Here is a 22,916-nt window from a genome sequence, read left to right on the forward strand (position 1 = left end):
GAGAGACTGAGCACCCAAACTTACAATTCTGGCATCTCTGTAAATGTTCCAACATTACTTTGCTGATCCTGGTGTGTCACTTTCAACTCAGAATGTTCTGTGATTCTGGGATTACAATTCCTCTTCTGCTTCTCTCATCCCCCTGTTGCCTATAATCAAAATAGAAAAATAACCTTCTGCAAGAGTGTTAGAAGAGTAAAGAAAAAACAGCTTTATTGGAAACTTCCAGGTGTCCCAGTAGGGATGAGGCACACCCGGTCCCTTATTTCAGCAATTCATTAAGATTGATTAATTAGGATATTTAACAGAAACATTCAATAGGAGATTCAGCTGCCCCAGTTACACACCCCTGAGTCAACCCATTGGAGTAGGTCCAAGGGTTTCTATGCCCCAATTTTTGTTATGACTGCTCACATTCTGGTTACAAAACAAAATGCTCTTCTTGTAGCTCCTATTTTTGATGATAAGACTATATAGAATTTCAGAAATGTATTTAGAAGATCAGATTATTGTTCTAAAATCTAAGAGAAAGGTTAAGAATAATATTAGAGCTAATTAAGGATAATAGTTATATAAGTATATAATAGTCGTTTAATAGAGTTAATTAAGGATTATAATTTTATAATTATATAATAGTCATTTACAGACCTAAAAATATATTAAAAATGTACAAAAAGCAAAAATTTTTTGTCATCATCTCAACTTTCCCACCCTGCTTAAAGAAAGAAATTGAACACAGTCTCAGGAAAGCTCCTGATCTTTACAGCAATTCCAGTCTCACCTTCTTTTGGGAAGTGTCCTCTGGAGCTGTGTCCAGGCAGGTCTGGAGCTGGGAGCAGCCCTGCCCCACACAGCCCCTCTCAGCAGCAGCCCCTGCCCTGCTCAGGGTGGCTCCTTCCCCCCACAGCTTCTCCCCAGCGCTGGGAGCAGCTCCCCGGGCCGGCTGAGAGCTGTCCCTGGCAGGCAGCAGAGTCCCTGCCCCAGCACAGCGCCCTGGGCTGCAGGACCCTGCTCTGCAGGACAGCCCTGGGCACCCCTGGCTGCTCTGCACAAGGGACAGGCAGAGAATGTACTCACAGAGTCTGTAGGCACTGGCATGTTCCAGCTTTAGAAGATGCCTCCAGGAGCTGCAGCTGCATTGTCCTGCAGCCAGAGGCTTCCTGTGCCAAGGGCTGGCAGGGATTCTGCCCCAGGCACTTCTCAGCACCTTCCCAGCCCTGACTGATTGAAGCTCTCTGTGCCTCTGGGCTGTGCCCAGGGTGGCTGCAGGCAGTGCCCCAGCCCTGCTGGGCTGGCAGAAGAGCTGCTCAGCAAGAGAAATGTGCTTTTGAAGCTCTTCTTGGTTTCCAGGAGCTGCCTCTGTGCCAGGAGCCCGGCCCAGCTCAGCAGCACAGACACAGCAGCAGGACTTTAATGAGCCTCTTGGGGCTTTGTGCTGAGGCCCTGAACATCAGCCCCTGACAGGGAGGGGAAGAAACCTCTCAAGAACTCCAAGTCAGAATCCAACTCCAAAGTTTCTTTCATTTTAATGGGTCCCACTGAGGGACGTGACTGAGAAAGTGTCCCCAGGCCGCAGGCAGAGCAGAGAACTGGAGGCACTGATGACAGCTGGGGACAAAGAGAAGCCAAGGCTTGGTGCCCTGGGCCACAGCAGCCAATGCTGTGCCAGCAAGGGCTGTGAGGAGACACCTTGTCCTGAGGCCCTGGGGCCTCCTGGCACAGCCCCAGCAAGGCTGGCCACTGTCACCCCCTTGGCCTGCCCTCAGCATCCCCCCTAGCCCACATGCCAGTGGCCTCAGGGATCTGCTGGAAGGAGTCCCTGGGGAGCCTTGCTCAGGAATGGCCCTGGGGGCTCCTTCATGCTCCCAGGGACTGCAGCTTTTTCAAAGGACTTTGGCTTTTGCCTTGGAGTCTTTGAGAGCTTTGTGCAATCCTGGTCTCCAATTATCTGCTGTAATTAGTCCCTTGAGAGCCTTTGTCAGTAACAACACTCAGTGGGGTTCATTAAGGCTTCAAGGTACTTCAGGTTCTTAAGGTACTTTCCTTTTTCTTTCCCACCCTGAGTCTCTGAGAAGTTTGTGCAATCCTGGCCCCAATTATCTGCTTTAACGAGTCCCTTGGGAGCTTTGCATTGACACTCAGTGGGGCTCATCAATACTTTGAGATACTCAGGGCTTTTTCAGCTACTTTGGATTTTCCTTCCCACACTGAGTCTCTGGGAGGTTTTTGTGCAATCCTGGCCTCCAGTTCTCTCCTCCAAGGAGTCCACGAGGAGCCTGTGTTGGGGATGGACCTCAGTGGGACCCATTAATGCCTCAAGAAACTTTGGGTGTTTCCTCTGACTTGGACTCTTGGAAAGGTTTGTGCGATCTCCTCTCAGGCCCTGAGGTTCAAGGGCTCAGCTCCAAATGAACCATGGGGCTCATTAGGATCAAGCAAATCCTAACAAACCATGGCTGTGCCTTGATTTCCCTCTGGTCTGGTGCAGTTCTTAGGAAATTTTCCTACAATAGTTATGGAGAAATAGTTCAAAGATCTTCTAAGAAATATGTATTCCTATTTTAAAGGTGTCTTTTTTTTTTCCTGTTCTCTTTAGAGCAGAGGTGATTGCAGCATTCAGTGATGGATATTGATCCAGGGTCTCTCCTAAGGAGGTGTGGCCAGGTCAGAGAAGCTGTGCCTTGAGGTCTGACCCAGTGGGGACAACCTTGCTCCACATTCCCCAGCCCCATCCTGTCTCTCCTCACTCCCCTGGGACCTGCTTTGCTCACAGAACTGGCTGCACTCAGGCAAAGAGGGGTTTTCCTTCTTTGATTTTAGCAATCTAAAACTGCTGAGTTTCCCCATGGAAAACAGACACCCTCCTCAAGTGTGTGCCAAGCCCAAGGTGCCACCAAGGAGGTTCCCCTTCCCCAAGGCAGAACCACACAGGGAATGTTTCAGACACACAGGGAGTTCTACAATAAACACAACCCCAGAGTTGTCTGAAGGCAGAATTAGAGCAGCTGCTGAAGGACAGACAAGCTTTGAACTCCTTGCAGCTGAAAGCACCAAGTGGGTTGTTGGGAGGTGTGTGAGTGAGGCAAGAGTGAGGGAAGGGAAATGCAGAGAGCCCTGGAAGTGTTTCTGTGCAGACAGGCTGCTGCAAGGGCAGGGTTGGACTTCTCTGGGGGGAACTGTGAAGGAGGTTGGGGCAGAGTGACCTCCCCAGTGACCTCGAGATGTCACACAGCCACCTGGGATGTCACAGCCCACTCAGTGGTGTCACACAACCTGCCCTGGGATGTCACACCACCATTCTGTGATGTCACATCTCTTCCTATATGCCACAAAACCACCTTGTGATGTCACATAGCCTCCTGTGATATCACACAGCCACATTTGATGTCATAGCTCACTCTGTGATGTCACAGTTGGCACTGTGATGTCATACAACCTGTCCTGAGATGTCACATGGCTCTTCTATGACGTCACTGCCCACTTTAGGATTTCATATCACCACCATGTGGTGTCACAGTCTGCTCAGTGATGTCACAACCCTCTCTGTGATATTCTCTATCTAACCTCTAGTGTCATAGTCCTCTCTGTGATGTCACAACCCACTAAGTGATATCACCCAGCCCACACTGTGATGTCATGCAGCCACACTACAATATCACAACCTGCACTGTGATGTCACAGATCTCCTCTATTATACCGTAGCCGCTCAATGACCTCACACAACAAACTTTGTGATGTCACAGCCCCATCTGTGACCTCACACAGCCCACTCGGAGCTGTCACACAGCCCCTTTCTGACATCACAGCTGCTCTGGGGCTCCAGGACACAGCCACAGAGGTGCTGCTGGGACACAGCCCCCTCTGGCACATCCCACAGCCCCTGCCAGTGCTGAGCCCCTGGCAGCTCTGTCTGGGCCTGCTCTCTGTGTCCCTGAGCTGCCCTGGCAGGGCCCCAGCCCTGCTGGGCTGTGCTCAGGAGCTGCTCCTGGCCAGAGCTGTCTCTCTGCAGCGCTGCCCTTGCCAGGAGCTGCCTCTGGGCCAGGAGCCTAGCCCAGCTCAGCAGCACAGACACAGCACCAGCACTTTCATCACCCTCTCGGGCCTTTGGGGCTCTTGGCATCACACTCAGTCCCTCAGAGTGTGCTCCAGAAACTCCTCAAGAGCTCCAAGTCAGATGGAAACACTGAAGTTTCTTGTAGTTGAAATGAGAGACACGAGTGAGAAAGCGTCCCCAGGTTCCAGGCAGAGCAGAAGACTGGAGGCCCTGATGGCAGCTGGGGACAAGCAAGGGAAAGGTGTCTGTGGTGCTGAGCAAAGCTGGATGTGTTTCAGGAATGGCAAGGGCCAAGGGCTGAGCCCCAGCCCCTGGCAAGGCAGATGCTGTCCCTCCCTCATTGCTCAGGGCTCTTCCCGGGCCACTGGCACGTGGGGATGTGCAATGCCAAGGGCAGCACCATGGGGCGGCCCCTGCCAGGCTGCTGGGCAGGGACAAGGAGGCAATGAGGCCCCAGGGCTGCCAGGGTCACTTGTCCCCTGCTGGCCTCAGGCCCAGGGCCAGCAGCCATGGCCAAAGGGCTGCACAAGTTGCCTCAGGCAGGGCTCTGCAGCTGCTGCCCATCCCTGTGCCCTCTCCAGCCCAGGCTGCCCTGTGGTGTCCATGCCCTGCGCCTCTGTCCCTGCAGGCTGTCGTCATCCCCCGGCTGCCCCACCTCGCTGGCCCTTTCCTTTGCTGACAGGTCTGTGTATGTCAGAAGGATTCACCATCTCTGAAACCACTATTTAAATACTCTCACGGCTCTCCTCCACTGTCCTCAGTCTCCACCCCATGGAGCACAGAACTCCTTTGTCCCTATAGAATGGTCATGTGCCTGAGGCCTCAAAACCCCACCTTGGGAGATCTCTGAGATTTCTGCGAGCTGTTTCCGAATTAAAACCATCTTCTCATAGTGTAAGAACATCACCAGAGGACAGGGCCAACCCGACCTCTCTGTCTCAGCAGCTTCTTTCTGGGAGCAATCCTTGGATATATGAAATTTGGGAGGCCAAATTAAAAATGGTCCTTGGACAAGAAAGCTGGTGCTTTCCCCAGGAAGGAAGGAACAGATCCCCACTGTTTCAGGGGAAGATGTGTTGGGACCACCAGAGGCCAAGGCCAGCCAGATTTTGCAGTTTTTTTCTGGGAGATAGCCTCGGATACAGGAAATGTTTTAGGGAGAGTACCAGTTTTGGCAATGGACATCAGAAAAGATGGATGATATTCCCTTGTTAATCCTGTGGGACAAGTTGCATTATGTTTCAATTCCACCTGTCCAATCTTTACCTATAACACTTTGACAAAGTCTGGGGGCTGGGATTGGATCCTGCCACTCCCAGTCTCCTCTCTTAGAAGGAATTTAAAAGCCTAGGTGTCCTGGAGGAGTTTGAGGATCCCTGGTGGCTGTTGGGTGTCATTTCTCCACCTCATGACTCAGCAGGGGTTTCTCCAATAAAGAAATAAACCTTTTGCCTGCAGCTCCCACTGTGCCCGTGACAGGAAGCCCTGGGAGTGTCTGTGACATCCCGGCTCTTTGGCAGCCTGGGGACTCCTGGGATGTCACCGTGGAGCCCCCGGGAGTACCTGTGACAGAGTGGTACCTTTGCAGCCCAGGGTCCCCTGGGATGTCACCATGGAATTACTGTGACTCTGTGTGACCACACGGCTCTTCAGCATCCCCAGAAATCCCTTGGAGGTCTCTGTGGAGCCCCTGTCTCTGCCTGTGACATTCCGGCTCTTGAACAGCCTGGAGGCTCTTGGAATGTCCCCATGGAGCTCCTCTGAGGGCCTGTAACAAATGTGATCTGTAGTAGGCAACCATCACCAGCCCCATGTAGCAGTGATCTGTTTCCATGGCAACTATCACCAGGTGCTCTTGCCATTTTCTATTTCCATGACAATCATCACAGCCCCTGTTGCTATGGTCAGTCCCTTGGCAGCTCCATGGAGACCCCATGCCAGGGGTGGTTGCCATGGACACCAGCTCAGGCCTGGAGCCAGAGTCCGTTGCCATGGCAACCATTTGCAGTCCCATCCCCAGGCTCATGGGATCACAGAGCCACAGAATTGGCTGAGTTGGGAGGGAGCCATGGGGATCCTCCAGTCCAACTGCTGGCCCTGCACAGGGCACCCCAACAATCCCAGCCTGGGCCTGGCAGCACTGGCCAAACGCTGCTGGAGCTCAGCCAGCCCTGGAGCTGGGAGCCTTCCCTGGGGAGCCTGTTCAGTGCCCCAGCAGCCTCGCGGGAAAAACCTTTTCCTCACATCCAGCCTAAACCGTCCCGCCTCAGCTCCAGCCGCTCCCTCCACTCCTGTCCCTGGGCACCAGAGGGAAGAGGTTCCCGCAGCCCCCAGCCAGGGACCCGCTCCCAAGGCTGCTGCCATGGCAACCAGGCCTGGCACCAGCTGGGATGCTCGGTTTCCATGGGCTGGGCTTCAGGAATGGCATTCCCCAATTTCCTGCTCCCGCTGAAACTGCGCTGCTGCTCTCTTCCCTCCCACCTCCCATGGAAGGCACAAAAGGCAAAGATCCCAGGCTGGGATAAGAACAGTTTATTGAGGACAGCAACGAGATAAGGCAAAAACAGGAACAGAAAAAATTTTGGTAACAAAAAGGATAAGACAAACCATTCACAGGGAAAACTAAAACACCACCGACTGTTTCTTCCTGGACATGCATTTCCTCCTGCCAGGAAAGGACACCCTTCTACTCTGGTGAGAGAGAAGGAGTCCTCTTCCTGCCCCTGGCAATGACCTGAGATGGGATTGAATATAACAAAAAGGCCATGGCCAGACCCTCACGTTCTTTAATCCCACATCATGACATTGCCAAGGGCAGAAAAAGGTACAGGTGTCTTCCCAGCATGGATAGCAGGGAACATGGATCACCACGTCTCTTCCCAATGGGGATCCTCCAATGGGGGATGAAGCTGGGGCAGTGCACAAAGCTCTTCCTGCACTTGGGGCATTTGCAGGGCTTCCCTTAGTGGTGTCTCCGTTGGTGTTGGGTCAAGTTAGAGCTCTGGGTGAAGCTCTTCCCACACTGGGGACACTTGTAGGTCCTCTCCCCAGTGTGGATGCGCCGGTGGGTGATGAGGTCGCAGTTTCGCTTGAAGCCCTCCCCACAGTCAAGGCAGCGGAAGGGCCTCTCATCCGTGTGAATCCGCTGGTGCTGGAGGAGATTGGAGCTGGTCTGAAATCTCTTCCCAAACTCAGGACACTCGTAGGGCCTCTCCCCAGTGTGGATGCGTTGGTGAATGATGAGGTGGGACCTCCAGCTGAAGCCCTTCCCACATTCCCCACACTCATAGGCCCATTCCCCAGTGTGGATCATCCTGTGGCGGATCAGGCTGTTGCTCTGTCTGAAGCTCTTCCCACACTCCAAGCACTTGTAGCGCTTCTCCCCATCCTGAAGCTGCTCATGGACCACCAGCTCAGAGCCCCGGCTGGATCTCCGGCCGCCTTCCCGGCACAGGGTGGGTCTTTCCTCCTCAGAGCACCCTGGGATGGGTTTGGAGCCCCTCCTCCTGTGGGATCTCTGGGGATTTTCCTCCCCGTTGGATTCCTGCACTGTGGAGCTGCTCACAATGGCCTCTTCCACCAGGTTCTGCTGTGGGGATTTGTCCTCCCTGGTCTCCATCCTCAGCTCCTTGTCTGGGGGAGGAAGGACAAGGAGAGGATGGGATTTGCCTCCGTGCCAGAGGGAAGGGCAAGGAGATCCCCCCAGTGCGTCCCCGGCAGGACGGCGTTGGCAGCGGGGTTGTCCTGCAGCCGGGGGCCAGGCTGGGCTGGGAGATGGAGCAGGAGAGAGGGGGAAAGGGGCACTGACTTCCTCCTCACCTGCCTCGGTGTCCTGGGAGATCTTCCCCTTCCTCACAGCCTGCTTCTCCATCCAGCCAAGGTTTGGGATTGGAAACTCCTGGTTTGAGAGAAAACAAGGAATGAGCACATTGAGTTTGATGGTCCCTCTTACCAAGCCCATCTCTAGAAGTCACCTGGGCCTCTGACGTGACTTAGTTTGAAAGGAGTTTGCTAAGGAAGGCAGAAATCACCACTGAAATTGATAAAAAATGTAAGCATCCCATCCCCTCCGAATTATTATAATCTTGAAACCAAAGTGCTCTCAGGTAACAATATGGGAAAAGGAATATAAATTCTTTACTAAAGAAAGGAAAATGAAAATGCAGCAGTACAAAAAAACCCCAACAAAACAAAAAGCAACGCACCAACAGAGTCAGGACCTTACACCCCGTTGGTCAGGGTGCTGGTAGCAGTCTGATTAAATGGTGGCTGCAGTCCTCCTGGAGAAACAGATGTGGTTCTGTTGAAGCAATGATCCCATAGAAGATTGTAGCTTACCTCAGAAGTTCTGGTGCTGTAGATGGGTCTGGTCTCTCCTCTGGGAATCCAGTGGAGAAAGACTGCCTCTGGTGTTCTTATTCCATGATTATATCCAGTCAGGAATGCTTGGCTCCTCCCCCTGGCTGGAGCATCTCACAATGGGATGATGTCATTTTATCATTCCTGCACTGAGACTCAATGGCCCATTAACAGAAGATATCCCCCAGTTATGAGGGATGGGTCATGGAGGAGATAAAGAAAACTGCTCTACCTGGTTTTAACAGATGGTGATAGAATACATACTTTTGGTTACAACTTGCATTGCAACCCAAGACATGGGGTCCATATAAACCTCCCAAACACCAGGACTTAGCCCTGAAAATGCCTCCCAGGATTTCCCCATCTCTGGTCTCCCTCCTTTGGTGTTCAGGGGTTCCTCTCTGTTCCAGCTGCTGGGGTTCATGCTTGTACTGGGGATCCCCTGTCTACTCGATCCCTGACCTCTTCAGGCTGCTGGGAGTGCCAGGAATCCAAAAAGCTCCCCCATTTTCACTCAGCTTTGGAGTTCTTCATTCTTCAAACATCCCCCCAAAAAAACCCAATCCAGGGACACCCCAGAATATCTGGGCTGAGCTCCCCCTCCCCGGGCACTTCTGGGATGGGGGGTGATGATCCCACAGGTCTGTGAATTCAGGGGCCTGTGAATTCAGGGAGTGCTTGACCTTGTGGTTCTTTTTCCTTTTCCCTGATCCTCCTATGTCCCTCCTTCAGGCTGAAGAAGCTGCTCAAGGAGTCAGAAGCAAAACTCCAAGTCCCTTGGAGCTTCAATCAGCCCAGCTGAGGGCAGGGACTGCCAAAGGCTCCCCAGGGACTGGTGAGAACAGATCCTGGAGGCCAGGATTGCTGGGAGCCAAAGGCTCTGAGCAGGGAACTGCAATGCTGAGCCAGCCCTGGCTGGGTTGGAGGAAGCAGAAAGGCCAAGCCCTGAGCCCAGGCCTGGCCCAGCAGGGCCTGTCCCTCACGGGTGGCTTGGGACTCTTTGTGGGGCAGTGGGATGTGAGGGGCAGCAAGGACAAATGCCATAAACCTGTGTGACACTCCAGATCCTTATGGAACCAAGGGGCCAGTGTGACACCATGGGAAGTTGTGGAACCAAGGGGATCGTTGTGGCACTCTTGGGCCCATGGAACCAAGGGACCAGTGGGACACTCTGGGGCCTTATGGAAACAAGAGGCCACTGTGAGCCTGCAGGGCTGTAACACCCCAGAACACTTCAATGCTGGTGGTAACCAAAGGTTCCTGTGCTTGAATTTGGTGCACAGGAGAAACACCAAGCAGATTTTCTCAGCATGGACAGATGCAAAGAATATTCTTGGTAGGAAGGGACCCACAAGGACCATCAAGTCCAGCTCTTAAGATAATGGCCCCACAAGGATTGAACCCACAACCTCGGTGATACTGGCACCATGCTCTGACCAACTGAGCTAAGAAGTCAAAATGACACAAAATTCTACTGGCAAAATATAGACAGTCAAGAAATTTTGGCAAAGGGTTTAATACAACATCCAACTGAACATAAAACTCTTACCATAGCATTAACTTTGCAAACTTAGCTCATTTAACCTAAAAAGTGTTAACCCTTAAGATGTTATCTATCCAAAAATGTTCCAGATACATAGGATTAGAAGGAGAAGAAATAGAAAACAGAAGGACAGAAGATCTACAGAAAAACACTTCCAGAATGATCCCAGTCACTCCCACTACAATCTCAGTCACCCCCAGTATGAGCTGTTGCACCCAGCCACCCCCAGTATGGTTCCAGTCACACCCAGGCCCTCCCAGTATGATTCCAGTTATGGCTAGAGTGACTCCCTGTCATTCCCAAGATGGGCCCAGTTGTTCCCAGTCACCTCTAGTATGGTTCCAGTCCCAGCCAGCACCTTTTCAGTCACCCCCAGTATGATCCCAGCTAGTTCCAGTAGGATCCCAGTATGACCCCAGCATGGGCACAGCTGCTCCCAGGATTATCCAGTGTGGTTCCAGTTGTTCCCATTTACCTGCACTGTGGTTTCAGTCTCTCCCAGTCTATCCCAGTTGCTCTCAATCACTCCTCAGGTGTTTCCAGCCTGATCCCAGTTGCTCCCAGCCACTCCCAGTCACCCTGAGTGCAGTCCCAGTTGCTGCCAGTATGGTCCCAGTCTTACCCAGCATGGCCCAACTGCTCCCACTGTGATCCCAGTAGGATGCCAGTTACCCTCAGGATGGATCCAGTTGCTTCCTGTTCCTCCCAGTGTGATTCCAGTTGCACCCAGTTGGCCCCAGTATAGTCTCAGTCGCTCCCCAGATGATCCCAGCTGCTCCCTGCATGGTCCCAGTCATGCCCAGCTGGAGTTGCACCCAGTGTAGACCCTGTCACTCCCAGTTGTTCCCAGTTGTCCCCAGCATGGTTCCCATTGTTCCCAGTGTGTTTTCAGTCATCCCCAGTATGGTCACAGAAACTCCCAGTATATCCCAGCTGCCCTCAGCATGCCCATAGCCAGTCCCAGACACTCCTAGTAATCCCAGTTAGGTGCTTGTTATCCCAGTATGATCTCAGGCCCAGTATATCCCAGTCGAACTGGGATTCACTCCCTGAATTCACAGCCACCCCATCCATGGGATCAACACCCCTCTATCACACAGGTGACCAGGTAGGGGGAGCTCGGCCCAGGTATCCTGGGTGGTTCCTGGGTTGGGTTTTTGGGGGTGATGATTGGAGAATGAAGAACACCAAGGCTGAGAAGAAAATGCCCTTTGGGGGGACATTTAGGGTTCCCAGTGGCAGCTGCTGGCAGAGGCAGCCTGGAGGAGCAGAGCCCTGTGTCCCCCAGGACCCCAAAGTGGGGAGCCCAGAGAGGGGGAGCGCCATGATTTGTGGGACCCTCAATTAAATAGAGAGGGACAGGGTGTCTCCTTGGTCCCTATGCACCCCCAACTAGGGAATAAGGGGAGCAGGGACCATGGGACCCAAAAAACCCCAAACATCCCTAAGTGGGGAGATGGAAATGGGGGGAACTTTTCGAATTCCTGGCACTCACAGCAGCCTGAAGAGGTCAGGGACTGAGTTGATGGGGGATTACCAGTACAAGCGTGACCCCCAGAAGCTGGGACAGGGGGAAACCCTGAACACCAAAAGGGAGAGAACAGAAATGAGGAACTTCTGGAAAGCATTTTCAGGGCCAAATTTTAGTGGTGTATAATTTTTATGGACCCCATGTCCTGGGTTGCAATGCAAGATGTAACCAAAAGCATGTATTCTGTCACCATCTGTTAAAAACTAGTGGAGCAGTTTTCTTTATCTCCTCCATGACCCATCCCTCATAACTGGGGGATATCTTCTGTTAATGGGCCAGCTGTTAAAACCAGGTGGGGCAGTGTTCTTTATCTCTTCCACCACCCATCCTTCCTCCAGGGAGATATCTTCTGTTAATGGGCCATTGAGTCTCAGTGCAGGACTGATAAAATGACATCATCCCATTGTGAGATGCTCCACCCAGGGGGAGGAGCCAAGCATTCCTGACTGGATATAATCTGGGAATCAGAGCACCACAGGCAGTCTTTCTCCAATGGATCCCAGAGGAGAGACCAGACCCATCTACAGCACCGGAACTTCAGAGGTAAGCTACAATCTTCTATGGAATCACTGCTTCAACAGAACCACATCAGTCACTCCAGGAGGACTGCAGCCACCATTTAATCAGACTGCTACCAGCACCCTGACCAACGGGGTGTAAGGTTGTATTCTGACTCTGTTGGTGGGTTGTTTTTTTGTTGTTTGTTTTTTTTTTTTTTTTTTTGTACTGCTACATTTTCATTTTCCTTTCTTTAGTAAATATCTATTATTCCTATTCCCAGATCATTACCTGAGAGCACTTTGATTTCAAGATTATAAGAATTCGGAGGGGATGGGATGTTTACATTTTTATGCATTTCAGTGCAGGTTTCTGCCTTCCTTACCAAACATCTTTCCTTTCAAACCAAGACACCTCAGATGCCCCAATGACTTCTAAAGATGGACTTGGTAAGAAGGACCATCAAACTCCATGTGCTCATTCCTTGTTTTCTCCCAAACCAGGATTTCTCATTCCCAGACCTTGGCCAGATGGAGAAGCAGGCTGTGAGGAAGAGGAAGATGCCATGGGACACCCAGGCAGGTAAGGAGGAAGTCAGTGCCCCTTTCCCCCTCTCTCCTGCTCCATCTCCCAGCCCAGCATGGCCCCCGGCTGCAGGACAACCCCGCTGCCAACGCCGTCCTGCCGGGGACGCACTGGGGGGATCTCCTTCCCCTTCCCTCTGGCACGGAGGCAAATCCCATCCTCTCCTTGTCCTTCCTCCCCCAGACAAGGAGCTGAGGATGGAGACCAGGGAGGACAAATCCCCTCAACAGAAGCTCATGGAACAGGCTGTTTTGAGCAGCTCCACGGCACAGGAATCCAATGGGGAGGAAAATCTTCAGAGATCCTGCAGGAGGAGGGGCTCCAAACCCATCCCAGGGTGCTCTGAGGAGGAAAGACCCACCCTGTGCCAGGAAGGCGGCCAGAGATCCAGCCGGGGCTCTGAGCTGGAGGTCTATGAGCGGCTTCAGGATGGGGAGAAGCGCTACAAGTGCTTGGAGTGTGGGAAGAGCTTCAGCCGAAGCAACCGCTTGATCCGCCACCAGATGATCCACACTGGGGAATGGGCCTACGAGTGTGGGGAATGTGGGAAGGGCTTCAGCTGCAGCTCACACCTCATCATCCACCAGCGCATCCACACGGGGGAGAGGCCCTATGAGTGTCCTGAGTGTGGGAAGAGGTTTCAGAGCAGCTCCAATCTCCTCCTGCACCAGCGGATTCACACGGATGAGAGGCCTTTCCGTTGCCCCGACTGTGGGGAGGGCTTCAATCGAAACTCCAACCTCATCAGGCACCGACGCATCCACACTGGGGAGAGGCTCTACAAGTGTCCCCAGTGTGGGAAGAGCTTCAGCTGCAGCTCCCACCTCAATACCCATAAACGTATCCACACTGGGGAGAGGCCCTACGAGTGTACCCAGTGTGGGAAGAGCTTCTCAGACAAATCTAACTTGACCAGACACCAACGGAGGCACCAGTAAGGGAAGCCCTGCGAGTGCCCCAAGTGCAGGAAAAGCTTTCTCCACAGCTCCAGCCTCATCCCCCCTTGGAGGACCAAGGTTAGGAGGAGACCTGGTGATCCATGTTCCCTGTGATCCATGCTGGGAAGACACCTGTACCTTTTCCTGCCCGTGGCAAGGACATGATGTGAGATTAAAGAACTTGAGAGTCTGACCATTTCCCTGTCATTATATTCAATCCCCTTTAGGTCATTACCAGGGGCAGGAAAAGGATTCCCTCTCTCTCACCAGAGGAGAAGAGTGTCCTTTCCAGGCAGGAGGAAATATGTGGCAGGGAAGAGGCCGTCCAGTAGTGTTGTAGTTTTCCCTGTAAATAGTTTGGTTTATCCCTTCTGTTACCAAAATTTTTTCTGTTCCTGTTTGTTTTTTATGTCATTGCTGTTCTCAATAAATTCTTCTTATCCCAGCCCAGGATCTTTGCCTTTTGTGCTTTCCATAGGAGTTGGGAGGGAAGAGAGTGACAGCAAGGTTTCAGCAGGAAATTGGGGAATGCCATTCCTGAAGCCCAGCCCTTGGAAACCGAGCATCCCAGCTGGTGCCAGGCCTGGTTGCCATGGCAGCAGCCTTGGGAGCGGGTCCCTGGCTGGGGGCTGCGGGAACCTCTTCCCTCTGGTGCCCAGGGACAGGAGTGGAGGGAGCGGCTGGAGCTGAGGGGGTGTTATGGGGTGACTTTACCTTTAAGGTTGTTTTGAGAGCTAAGGAAGTTGATGTTGCTAGGGACTGATGGGAGTCTTTTCTCCTGACCAATTATCGGTCATTACTGGGAATTGACAGCAGTTTTGACCATTGAAAAGTGGGATCAACTTGTGAACGCTACCTTAAGATGTAAAGCCAGAGTACTCTTGTGTCTCTTTGTTTTCTGGCTGTGAAAGGTAACAGAGCTCCAGGCCTCCCGTTCCCTGCCCGCCCATGCGGCTGGGCGGGGGCTGGGCTGAGCTGCCATGTCTCCCGGTCAGGAGATGGGGCCTGCGGGGCTTGCCCTGGGCTCTGGCTGGGCCAGGCCGGTTCCTGGCTCAGCTGCAGGTTTTGCTGTGACTGAATTCACCAGGGACTGCCGAGTGAAGAAAGAAAGGGGCTCTGAACCTTCGGCGAGCTGAGGCGGCGACTACACTTTCCAGAGCAGCCATGAGGAATCTTCTATCGAAGACAACTCCAGCTGCTGCTCCAGCAGAGATCACAGAACCACCTACAAAAGCCTGGGCAAGATTTTAACCCTTTCATTACCCAGATGAGACTTGCAGATTAATTTTTTTTATCCAGAGAAAGAAAAAGAGAGTAATCAACATGTAAAGAGACTTTATAAAACTATCGGAGACAATAAAGAAAAGAATTAAGTTTCAGAAGGGGTAGAGAACAAGAAAATGCTTTATGAGCTGAAATACCTTTCTCTTGAGGCTATGGGAATGGACAATAAGGTCTTGAAAAAACTCCTCTAATTCATGACAGAGTCTATGGGCAGGAATGGAGTGTTCAAAGTGTGAATTTTGAGTAAAAAGTAGAGTGATTGTGATGCAGTGAGGTGCTGGAACAGGGTGAAGCGAAAATTTGAGGCCTTGAGAGCCAATGAGAAAACTGTTTTCCAGTAGAGCTCACAAAGACAGATGAAGAAGACTTTTGCCTTTGAATAACTCATCCTTTAAATGCCATCCCTAGACTCATGGCCCATACACACCTCAGAGTGATGTGAAATGGGAGGAGTGAGCTCTGATAGCAGCATTTCTGGGCAGCTGACATCAGGGCAATAGAAAACTATAACAGAAGTAGTTTTCTTGTGAGAAACTCTATAGATTAGCAGAAAGAGACTTCTGTTTCCCTACAAAGACTGATAAAAAGACTCTAGAGAAAATAGGGACTGTTCTGGACACCAAAGTTCCAAGGTTCTTTGGTCTCTGTGTTGTCATGTGAACAAAAGAATGGTGGGTAGTAGGGGATAAAAGGAGTTTTCTGGAAGTTTATTCTGGTGTTCTTAATCTTATATTTTGTCAATAATCTTTCTTTATTCCTTTTAAGTTTTAAGCTTGTTTTGCTCTTGTTCTAATCCATATCTCACAGCAAAAAAGAAGTGATTTTTTTGTTAGTTACTGGTTTAAAACCACGACACTGCATTACCAGCTTGCTGCTGGGCAGATGCTGCCACCACCCAAAGCACGGCCCTGTGTCCCTGAAGGGACCCGCCCTGCTCTGTGGCCTGGACTGAAGGTGGGTCCCTCCTGCCAGGGCAGGGCCCAGCACAGCTCTTCTGTTCCAATAAAGAGATGGAGCTCTCACCCCAGTGTCTGGCTGGTACCACCAGCACAGCCCACACAGCACCAGCCCTGGCTGAGCTCCATGTCCAGGAGCAGGCAGGGCTGACCACGGTGTGGGCAGGCAGGAGCCAGGCAGGGGCTGCTGTGACCAGAGGCAGGGCCCCAAGGGGCTGGGGGAGTCTGTGTTGAGCGTCCCTGGGATGAGGGCACATTTTCTTCAGTGGCATCAACTGGGCCTGGACCTCCTCCAGTGCCATGCCCAGGAAAAGAGGCAACCATCAAGAGCATCTCCTGGGACACTGCCTGTCCAGCAATGTCAGCAGGCAAAACCAAGGTTTTGTTTAGCAATGACCCTTTGATGAAGTCAAAGATTCACAGTCAGAGCAGTCCTCTAGTACAGATGGGAGTACACTTGGGGCAGACATCTAAGGCCATGAGGTCACAGCAGCCTGTGGGGTGACAGCAGGCTGAGGTGACAGCAGGCTCTGAGGTCACAGAGGTCCCAGAGCCCCGTGGTTGCCCAGCACCACAAGGACCGAGCAGTCAGTCCTTGACCACGACTGTTGTGGCAGCAGCGGCGGCGGCAGCCGCGGTGCTGACATTGGGACAGCGGTGTCAGGACAGTGGTGGCAGCAAGAGCTGCAGGACTGGCAGTGGGCAAGGCACCATGGCCTTTGCTCTGCGCCTCCTCCTCCTGCTCCTCCTGGCAGTGGCCCTGCCTGACAGGGCTGCCCAGGCTGCTCCGTGGCGAGCAGGGCGAGCAGGTGAGCCGGCAGCCTCAGTCCCCTTTCCCAGGGCAGTGCTCCCTTCTCCCTGGGAGGTGTTGGGGATGGTTTTCCCCAGGGCTTTAGGGAGGGTTTCCTCTGTGGGAGGGAGAGAGGCCTCAGGGGCCCTGGGCAGGTCCTGCCGCCCATCCAGAGATGTTGCACAGGGCCTGCAAAGAGGGTGGAGAGGGACCAGAGCCAGCCCAGAGCTCCCCAGGCCCCTCTGCAGCTTTGGCCATGTCCATTGACATCTGGCTCCCACGGCCTTACCTGACTCCCCTGCAGTGCCCAGTTCTCTAAAACAGAATGGGATCCCAGCACACCATGGAATGGTTCTGATCTGTGCTTCCTTCCAGATGAGGGTTGTAGGAAGGCTTCTTCAGCAGCTTGGCTTCATGAAGATTTTCTGCCTCTGGAGCCTCATGCAGGTATGTTCTCACTGTCCCAACAAGGAATAAACACTGACACCCTCGCAGGAAGCAGGTGACAGAAGCTGCTGTGTCTGTTGAGTTGCAGGTGTGTCTGCAGCGAGGACATTTCAAGCTCCTTTTCTGGTTGCTGCTCGCAAGCCCAGCTCCCATCACAGGGGTGAGTGGTGTGTCCCTGCTGATCCCACAGGCTGAGCCCTGGTTCTGTGGGATCCATTCATCTGAAATGGAAATACTTTCTGTTAAGGTCCTCCTATAGGGAGGAACAAACCTACAGGAGACAAGATGCTGAGTGATCTGGAGAGACGCCATGGTGGGTCCACGTCCCTCAGCCTTCTCCTGAGACTCAGCAGCCGGGGGCTTTCTCTGCACATCTGGACACGCCGTGCCTGGCACAGCAGGAAGGGATCCATGGCAGCCTTGCTGCCCTGCTGCTGCTTTCATGCCCTGCAGGGCTGTTTCCCAGCCTGGCCTGGCTGCAGCTTCTCCCCAGCCTCAGCAGGAAGGCATTTGGCATCAGCTGACAGGAAGCCCAAACTGCACCATGGGCCATGCACACCTTGAGATCCCCTGCAATTTCCTGGTCTCAGGCTGGATCAGGTGTAGGGGCTGTTTGGAGGAGGGAGGACCCTGGCCAGCCCCAATAACCTGGGTGTTTTCCTTGTCCTTATCCATGACTTTGACAAATATTGCCTCTTGAACATGCCACCTCCCCAGTGGGGAATGGTTCCATCTGATCCAGCTGTGGCTCTTCCTTTCTCCAGAGATGAACCCAAAGGCTGTGCTGAAGGCGGCGTTTCCCGGAGGAAGCAGTGGCTCATGGGCAGCCTCTGCTGCAGGAAGGGAGGCCATGCCAGGCACAGTCACAGTCCCAGGAGGTAATTGCTGTGCCCCTGGGCCTGAGCCCTGCTGAGGCTTGAGCTGCCATCTCTGCTGCTTGGCAGTGCCTGCCTTTCAGGGATTTTGCGCAGAGCATGGAAAAGGTGTTGAGAATGTCCAGAGCCAGTCCAGAGCTTTCCCCAGGCCACTCTGCAGCTTTGGCCATGTCCATTGACATCTGGCTCCCACAGCCTTACCTGACCCCCTTGCAGTGCCCAGTTCCCTAAGGCAGAAGGGGATCCCAGCACACCATGGAATGGTTCTGATCTGTGCTCCCTTCTAGATTTGGATCGTGACATGGAACATCTGGAAGTGGTGGTAGATGGTGGTTTGAAGACCTTGCCAGATGCTGATGGTGGTTTGAAGACCTTGCCAGATGCTGGAGGCAAGTTCTCAATGTCCCTTTCTGCACAGAATAATCAGTGTCAAGGTGGCAAGAGCTCACTCACGTTCCATTTCCCTTGAGAGTCTGAAGGTTGATGCATTCTGGAAACCTTGCCCTGCTCCCTTCTGGAGCCCTGAGTGATCCCACAGCATTGCTGTCAGTGGGAGGAAGGAGCATTTAGCTGTCAATCTTCTTCCCATGTGCAATGCCAATGTCACCTTCTGTGTGCCCTGTGCAGCCATGGAAAAGAGCAGAGAGGAAGGGGCCAGGCCCAGGGCTGTGCCCCAGGTCTGTGCCTTGTGTGGCTCATTTCTGGCCCCAGGGAACCTGAGTTGCTCCTGCTCCTGCTGCCAAGCTCTGGCCCTGCCTGGGGCTCAGTTCAGAGCTGCTGGCAGCTCCAGGGAGTCCTTTCTCCCCTGACTGCCATGCAAGGGGCTCCTTCCATCCCATTGTGGGGCCCCTGCAGTCATGTGGTCCCCCTGCTCCTGCTCCTGAGTGGAAGGTGGAGATGAGGGAGTGCCTTGGAGGGCACCAATCACCCAGGTGCACTCACTGCCACTCCAGCATGAAGAAGAATCTTCAGCAGTGTCACAGGAGCTGTTCTCTCCTGCCTTTCTTTGCAGATGAACCTGATGATGAGGATGATCTGGATTCCCCGTCCATATCAGTTACTGAGCCTGATGATGAGGAAGATTATGAGGGTAAGTGAAGGCCTTTCCCCCTGGGAGAGCTGCCAGCTCAAGGCTCGGCCAGGGCGGCATCGCTGCAGGTGCCAGGACAGAGCCGTGCACGTGTGTGCCCTCGTCCTGTGTGATCCTCTCACCGCTCCTGTGGCTCAGTGCTGCCTGTGCAGCAGAGATGAAAGAAGCTTCTGTGGCTGTTGAGTTACAGGTGTGTCTGCAGGGAGGACTTTCCCAGCTCCTGAGCTGGATTCTGCAAGCAAGCCCAGCTCCCATCACAGGGGTGTGGTGTGTCCCTGCTGATCCCACAGGCTGAGCACTGGTTGTGTGGGATCTATTCCTGGGAAATGGAAATACTTTATATTATGTTCCCCTGAGGAAGAAGAACAAACCTATAGGAGATAGTAATGTAGCAATGGGGGAACTCAAATATCTGGACATAATTCTGAATGATCTGGAGGGACACTGTGGTGGGTCCATGTCCCTCAGCCTTCTCCTGAGACTCAGCAGCCGGGGGCTTTCTCTGCACATCTGGACACGCCGTGCCTGGCACAGCAGGAAGGGATCCATGTCAGCCTCACTGCCCCTCTGCTGCTTTCACGGCCTGCAGGGCTGTTTCCCAGCCTGGCCTGGCTGCAGCTTCTCCCCAGCCTCTGCAGGAAGGCATTTGGCATCAGCTGACAGGAGCCCAAACTGCAGCACAGGCCATGCACACCCTGAGATCCCCTGAAAATTTCCAGTCTTGGGCTAGTTCAGGTTTAGGGTCTGTTTGGAAGAGGGAGGGCCCTGGAGCATTTCCAAAACCCTGGGCATTTTCCTGATCCTTATCCATGTCTTTGACAAGTATTGCCTGGAGAAGACCAGCACAGCACAGAGAAATTGTGCATTCAAGCTCAGGGGGTTGAGCAGTCTTGTGCCAAGGGGTGGCAAGGTGCCTGCAGGCCCCAGCTCTGGGGGAAACAGAGAATGTCCTGGCTATATCCAGCGTGCTGCCAGATCAGCAGTGGAGCACAGCACAGGCTCACGCTGCCCATTGCTCCCACAGATGCAGCTGGCACCACAGCACGTGCTCAGAACATCTGGGAAAGCATGAGAAGAGTTTTCTACCAGGGAACACATGGTTTGATTAAGTTAATGGCCATTGTGGCTGGTGGAGCACTTTTCCTGATGGTGTGCTGTGCCGGAATCTGGTATTGCTGGAAGACAAAACGGTGAGTGTTTTGCTGATCTCGGCCTCCAACAGCTTCTTGAAAGGCTGCTCATAGCCAGGAAACATTCCCAGTGAGGCTGCTGTGGACTTGTGGCTAGTCCTTGGCTGCCCAAATAACTCTGCTGAGAGTTCTGCTGCTGCCCAGGGCTTTCATTGGCCTCTTAATTGCTGGGCCTTGTCCTGGGGAGCCCGCTGGGGCTGCAGCCAGTGCTGGCTGCCACTGAGGCTGCCTGGCCAAGAGCAGCCCCAGGAGCAGCGGGCAGAGGCAAAGCAAGGTGGGCAGGAGAAAGAGCGGGGACGAGATTGTCCTTGAAAGGCAGAGGTGCTCTGGGGCCTGCTCCTGGCCAGGGACCCTGCCCAGAGCCATCCCCTGCTCTCCAGGGCCTTGAGGGGCAGCTGTCCAGCTGGGCCAAGCTGTGCCAGCAGCTGCAGCCGTGCTGGGGAGCCTTGGCAGCTCTGGGCCCTGCTGTGCAGGAGGGTCTCTGTGTGCCAGCAGCAGCTGGGGGCCTCAGCCACCTCCTCTCTCCACAGGAGCACCTCTGCAGCTTCAGAAGACTGGCGAAAGACTTTGGTCACTGAGAAGCTGCATCTGTCATCCCCGCTCTTCACATCTGTCCCCATGTGCCAAGCTACATCTGCATCCCCATCTTGAGGGCATCCCAAGACCCCCACCTCCCATGCGAGACCTCTACCCCTGAGCCCCCTGGCCCTGGTCCCTGCCAGGACTGAAACTGGGCAGCCCCTGTGCACCAGAGCAGGGGTTGGCCCATGCTTTTTGTTCTAATAAAGAGATGGAGCTCTCACCCCAGTGTCCAGCTGGTACCACCAGCAAAGCCCACACAGCACCAGCCCTGGCTGAGCTCCATGTCCAGGAACAGCCAGGGGTGCCCACGGTGTGGGCAGGCAGGAGCCAGGCAGGGGCTGCCGTGACCAGCGGTGGGGCCCTGAGGGGCTGGGGGAGCCCATGCTGAGTGTCCCTGGGCTGTGAGGGCACATTTCCTTCAGTGGCATCACCTGGGCCTGCACCTCATGAGACACACAGGGAAAATTTGGGCTCTCTCCTGAGGTGTGCAGGGATCCCTCATGAGGAGTGCAGCAAGGTTAAATTGAGAGGGTTTTTTACTCTTCTCAGCACAGCAAATGGGACACTCTTGGCCGAGGTTTTGCAAAGCTGGGAGGAAGCCTCTTGTGAGCCCTGGGGCCTGGCCTGTGGGCACAGCGGGCAGGCAGAGCCCATCCCTTGAGGCCAGTCCAGGCTGCTCGGGCCGGGCCGGGCCGGGCCAGGCCAGGTGAGGGCCACAGCAGGGAAGGGCCACGGCCGTGGGCTCTGATGAGGCTGCCGAGCTTCATCCTGGCCCTGTGCTGCAGCCAAACACACATTTACAACCACAGCCATTCTCTGGGGCACAGGAGGCACCCAGGGCTATAACTGAGGCTGTGGCTTCTCACCCTGAAGGGAGGCTGGCTCTGTTGGTTCAGAGGGCACAGCTTAGATCCCAGTTCCCTTTGTAAACCTGCCAGGGAAGTGTTGAGGGCAGAGAGTTCCAACCCTTCTCACTAAGAAGTGTGGCTGATGCTGTGGGTTTTTTTAATTTTTTGCCCTCTAAATTTGTGTCCTGGCAGAGGATTAAGTTTGCTTGCTCTCAGTAAGCCCCTTTTCTTCTTGGTGCTGTTGTAAATGAAATTAAAATCAGACAACTAGATCGACTGAGTTAATAGCAATTAAATAACAAGGGAAAAAAATTATACAATTTAGTGAATTGAATACAAGAATAAAATTTAGTAAAAGAATTCAATTTAGTAATTTGAATAGCAATTTGGTATAAAAGGAATACAATTTAGTAAAAGAGTACAATTTAGTGAATATCTTCATATATATATATATATGTATGTATGTATGTATGTATGTATGTGTGTGAATATAGTTTGCCAGTAATTAAGTATGATTAAAGCATAAGCAAAACTGACTGAGCTACAGAGAGGACTTCTCACCCCACCTCACATACAAAACAAAGCAATTCAAACAAAACTCATATACTGTATGCTTATAATATTCATTAATGTTTCTCTTAAGTTTTCTCATATTTCTGATTCTTTGACTTTACGTCACTATTCGTCATGGTGCATGCTTCATTTGTTGCTAGGGGGTCTTCAGTCTTCTTTTGGTGGTCTTTTGGATGAAGGCTTACACTCATCCTCGTTGTCCTCTGGATAACTTTAAAGGCTGTGCATGCTTACTAAGTGTTGTGTTATGCAAGTAAGCATTGTGCTCCACTAATTAGTCTTACATTTCATAATTTTCAGGCCCTATGCCTAAAGTCGTTCCAACTTTGTCCATCTCATGGTCAATTTTCTCTTGGGACATTACTTATCCCAGAACTACATAATCTATCTTAATTTTGACATGTAACATTTTTAAAGGGGTACATCTGCTTGTAACACCAATTCCCCTGATTGCTTCTAATAATAACTTTCCAAACAGTTACAATTTAGTTAGCACAAATCATTTCCATTTATCACAAGGGGATTCACAGAGCTCATCCTGATGGATGAGGAAAAGGGAGTGGGAACTCAGCAGTGAGGAGACCGGAGGGCTGGAGAGCAGCTCTGAAAGACACAAAACTCCCACCAGACTTCTGAAACATTGCTGTTCTTCAGCCAGTGACAGGATGAGTCCCTGAGACTGGGGCTTGGCCTTACTCGTGGTGAGGGGCATCAAGGAAGGCTGCAGTGTGATGGAGATTGTGATGGGCTGGGAACTCACTGGGGGAAAGGAG

The 22,916-nt window shown here is 52.7% G+C and overlaps 2 protein-coding genes across 2 annotated transcripts in view; one reads left to right on the top strand and one right to left on the bottom strand.

The window, feature by feature from the left end:
• The window catches only part of LOC147646411 (uncharacterized), a 584,263-nt gene that overhangs the window by 281,733 nt on the left and 279,614 nt on the right, over positions 1 to 22,916 (bottom strand). The window lies entirely within an intron of this gene.
• On the top strand, positions 16,331 to 20,942 carry LOC147646422 (uncharacterized). The gene is made up of 8 exons (XM_086873499.1): positions 16,331 to 16,557; positions 16,914 to 16,985; positions 17,074 to 17,145; positions 17,233 to 17,863; positions 18,148 to 18,249; positions 18,873 to 18,950; positions 19,975 to 20,140; positions 20,671 to 20,942. The coding sequence occupies exons 4-8, from the start codon at positions 17,752 to 17,754 to the stop codon at positions 20,789 to 20,791; spliced, it is 579 nt and encodes a 192-aa protein (XP_086729625.1). The 5' UTR covers positions 16,331 to 16,557; positions 16,914 to 16,985; positions 17,074 to 17,145; positions 17,233 to 17,751; the 3' UTR covers positions 20,792 to 20,942.

The sequence above is a fragment of the Cyanistes caeruleus genome, unplaced genomic scaffold, assembly GCF_971803275.1.
Source record: "Cyanistes caeruleus unplaced genomic scaffold, bCyaCae1.hap1.1 HAP1_SCAFFOLD_99, whole genome shotgun sequence".
Lineage (NCBI taxonomy): Eukaryota > Metazoa > Chordata > Aves > Passeriformes > Paridae > Cyanistes > Cyanistes caeruleus.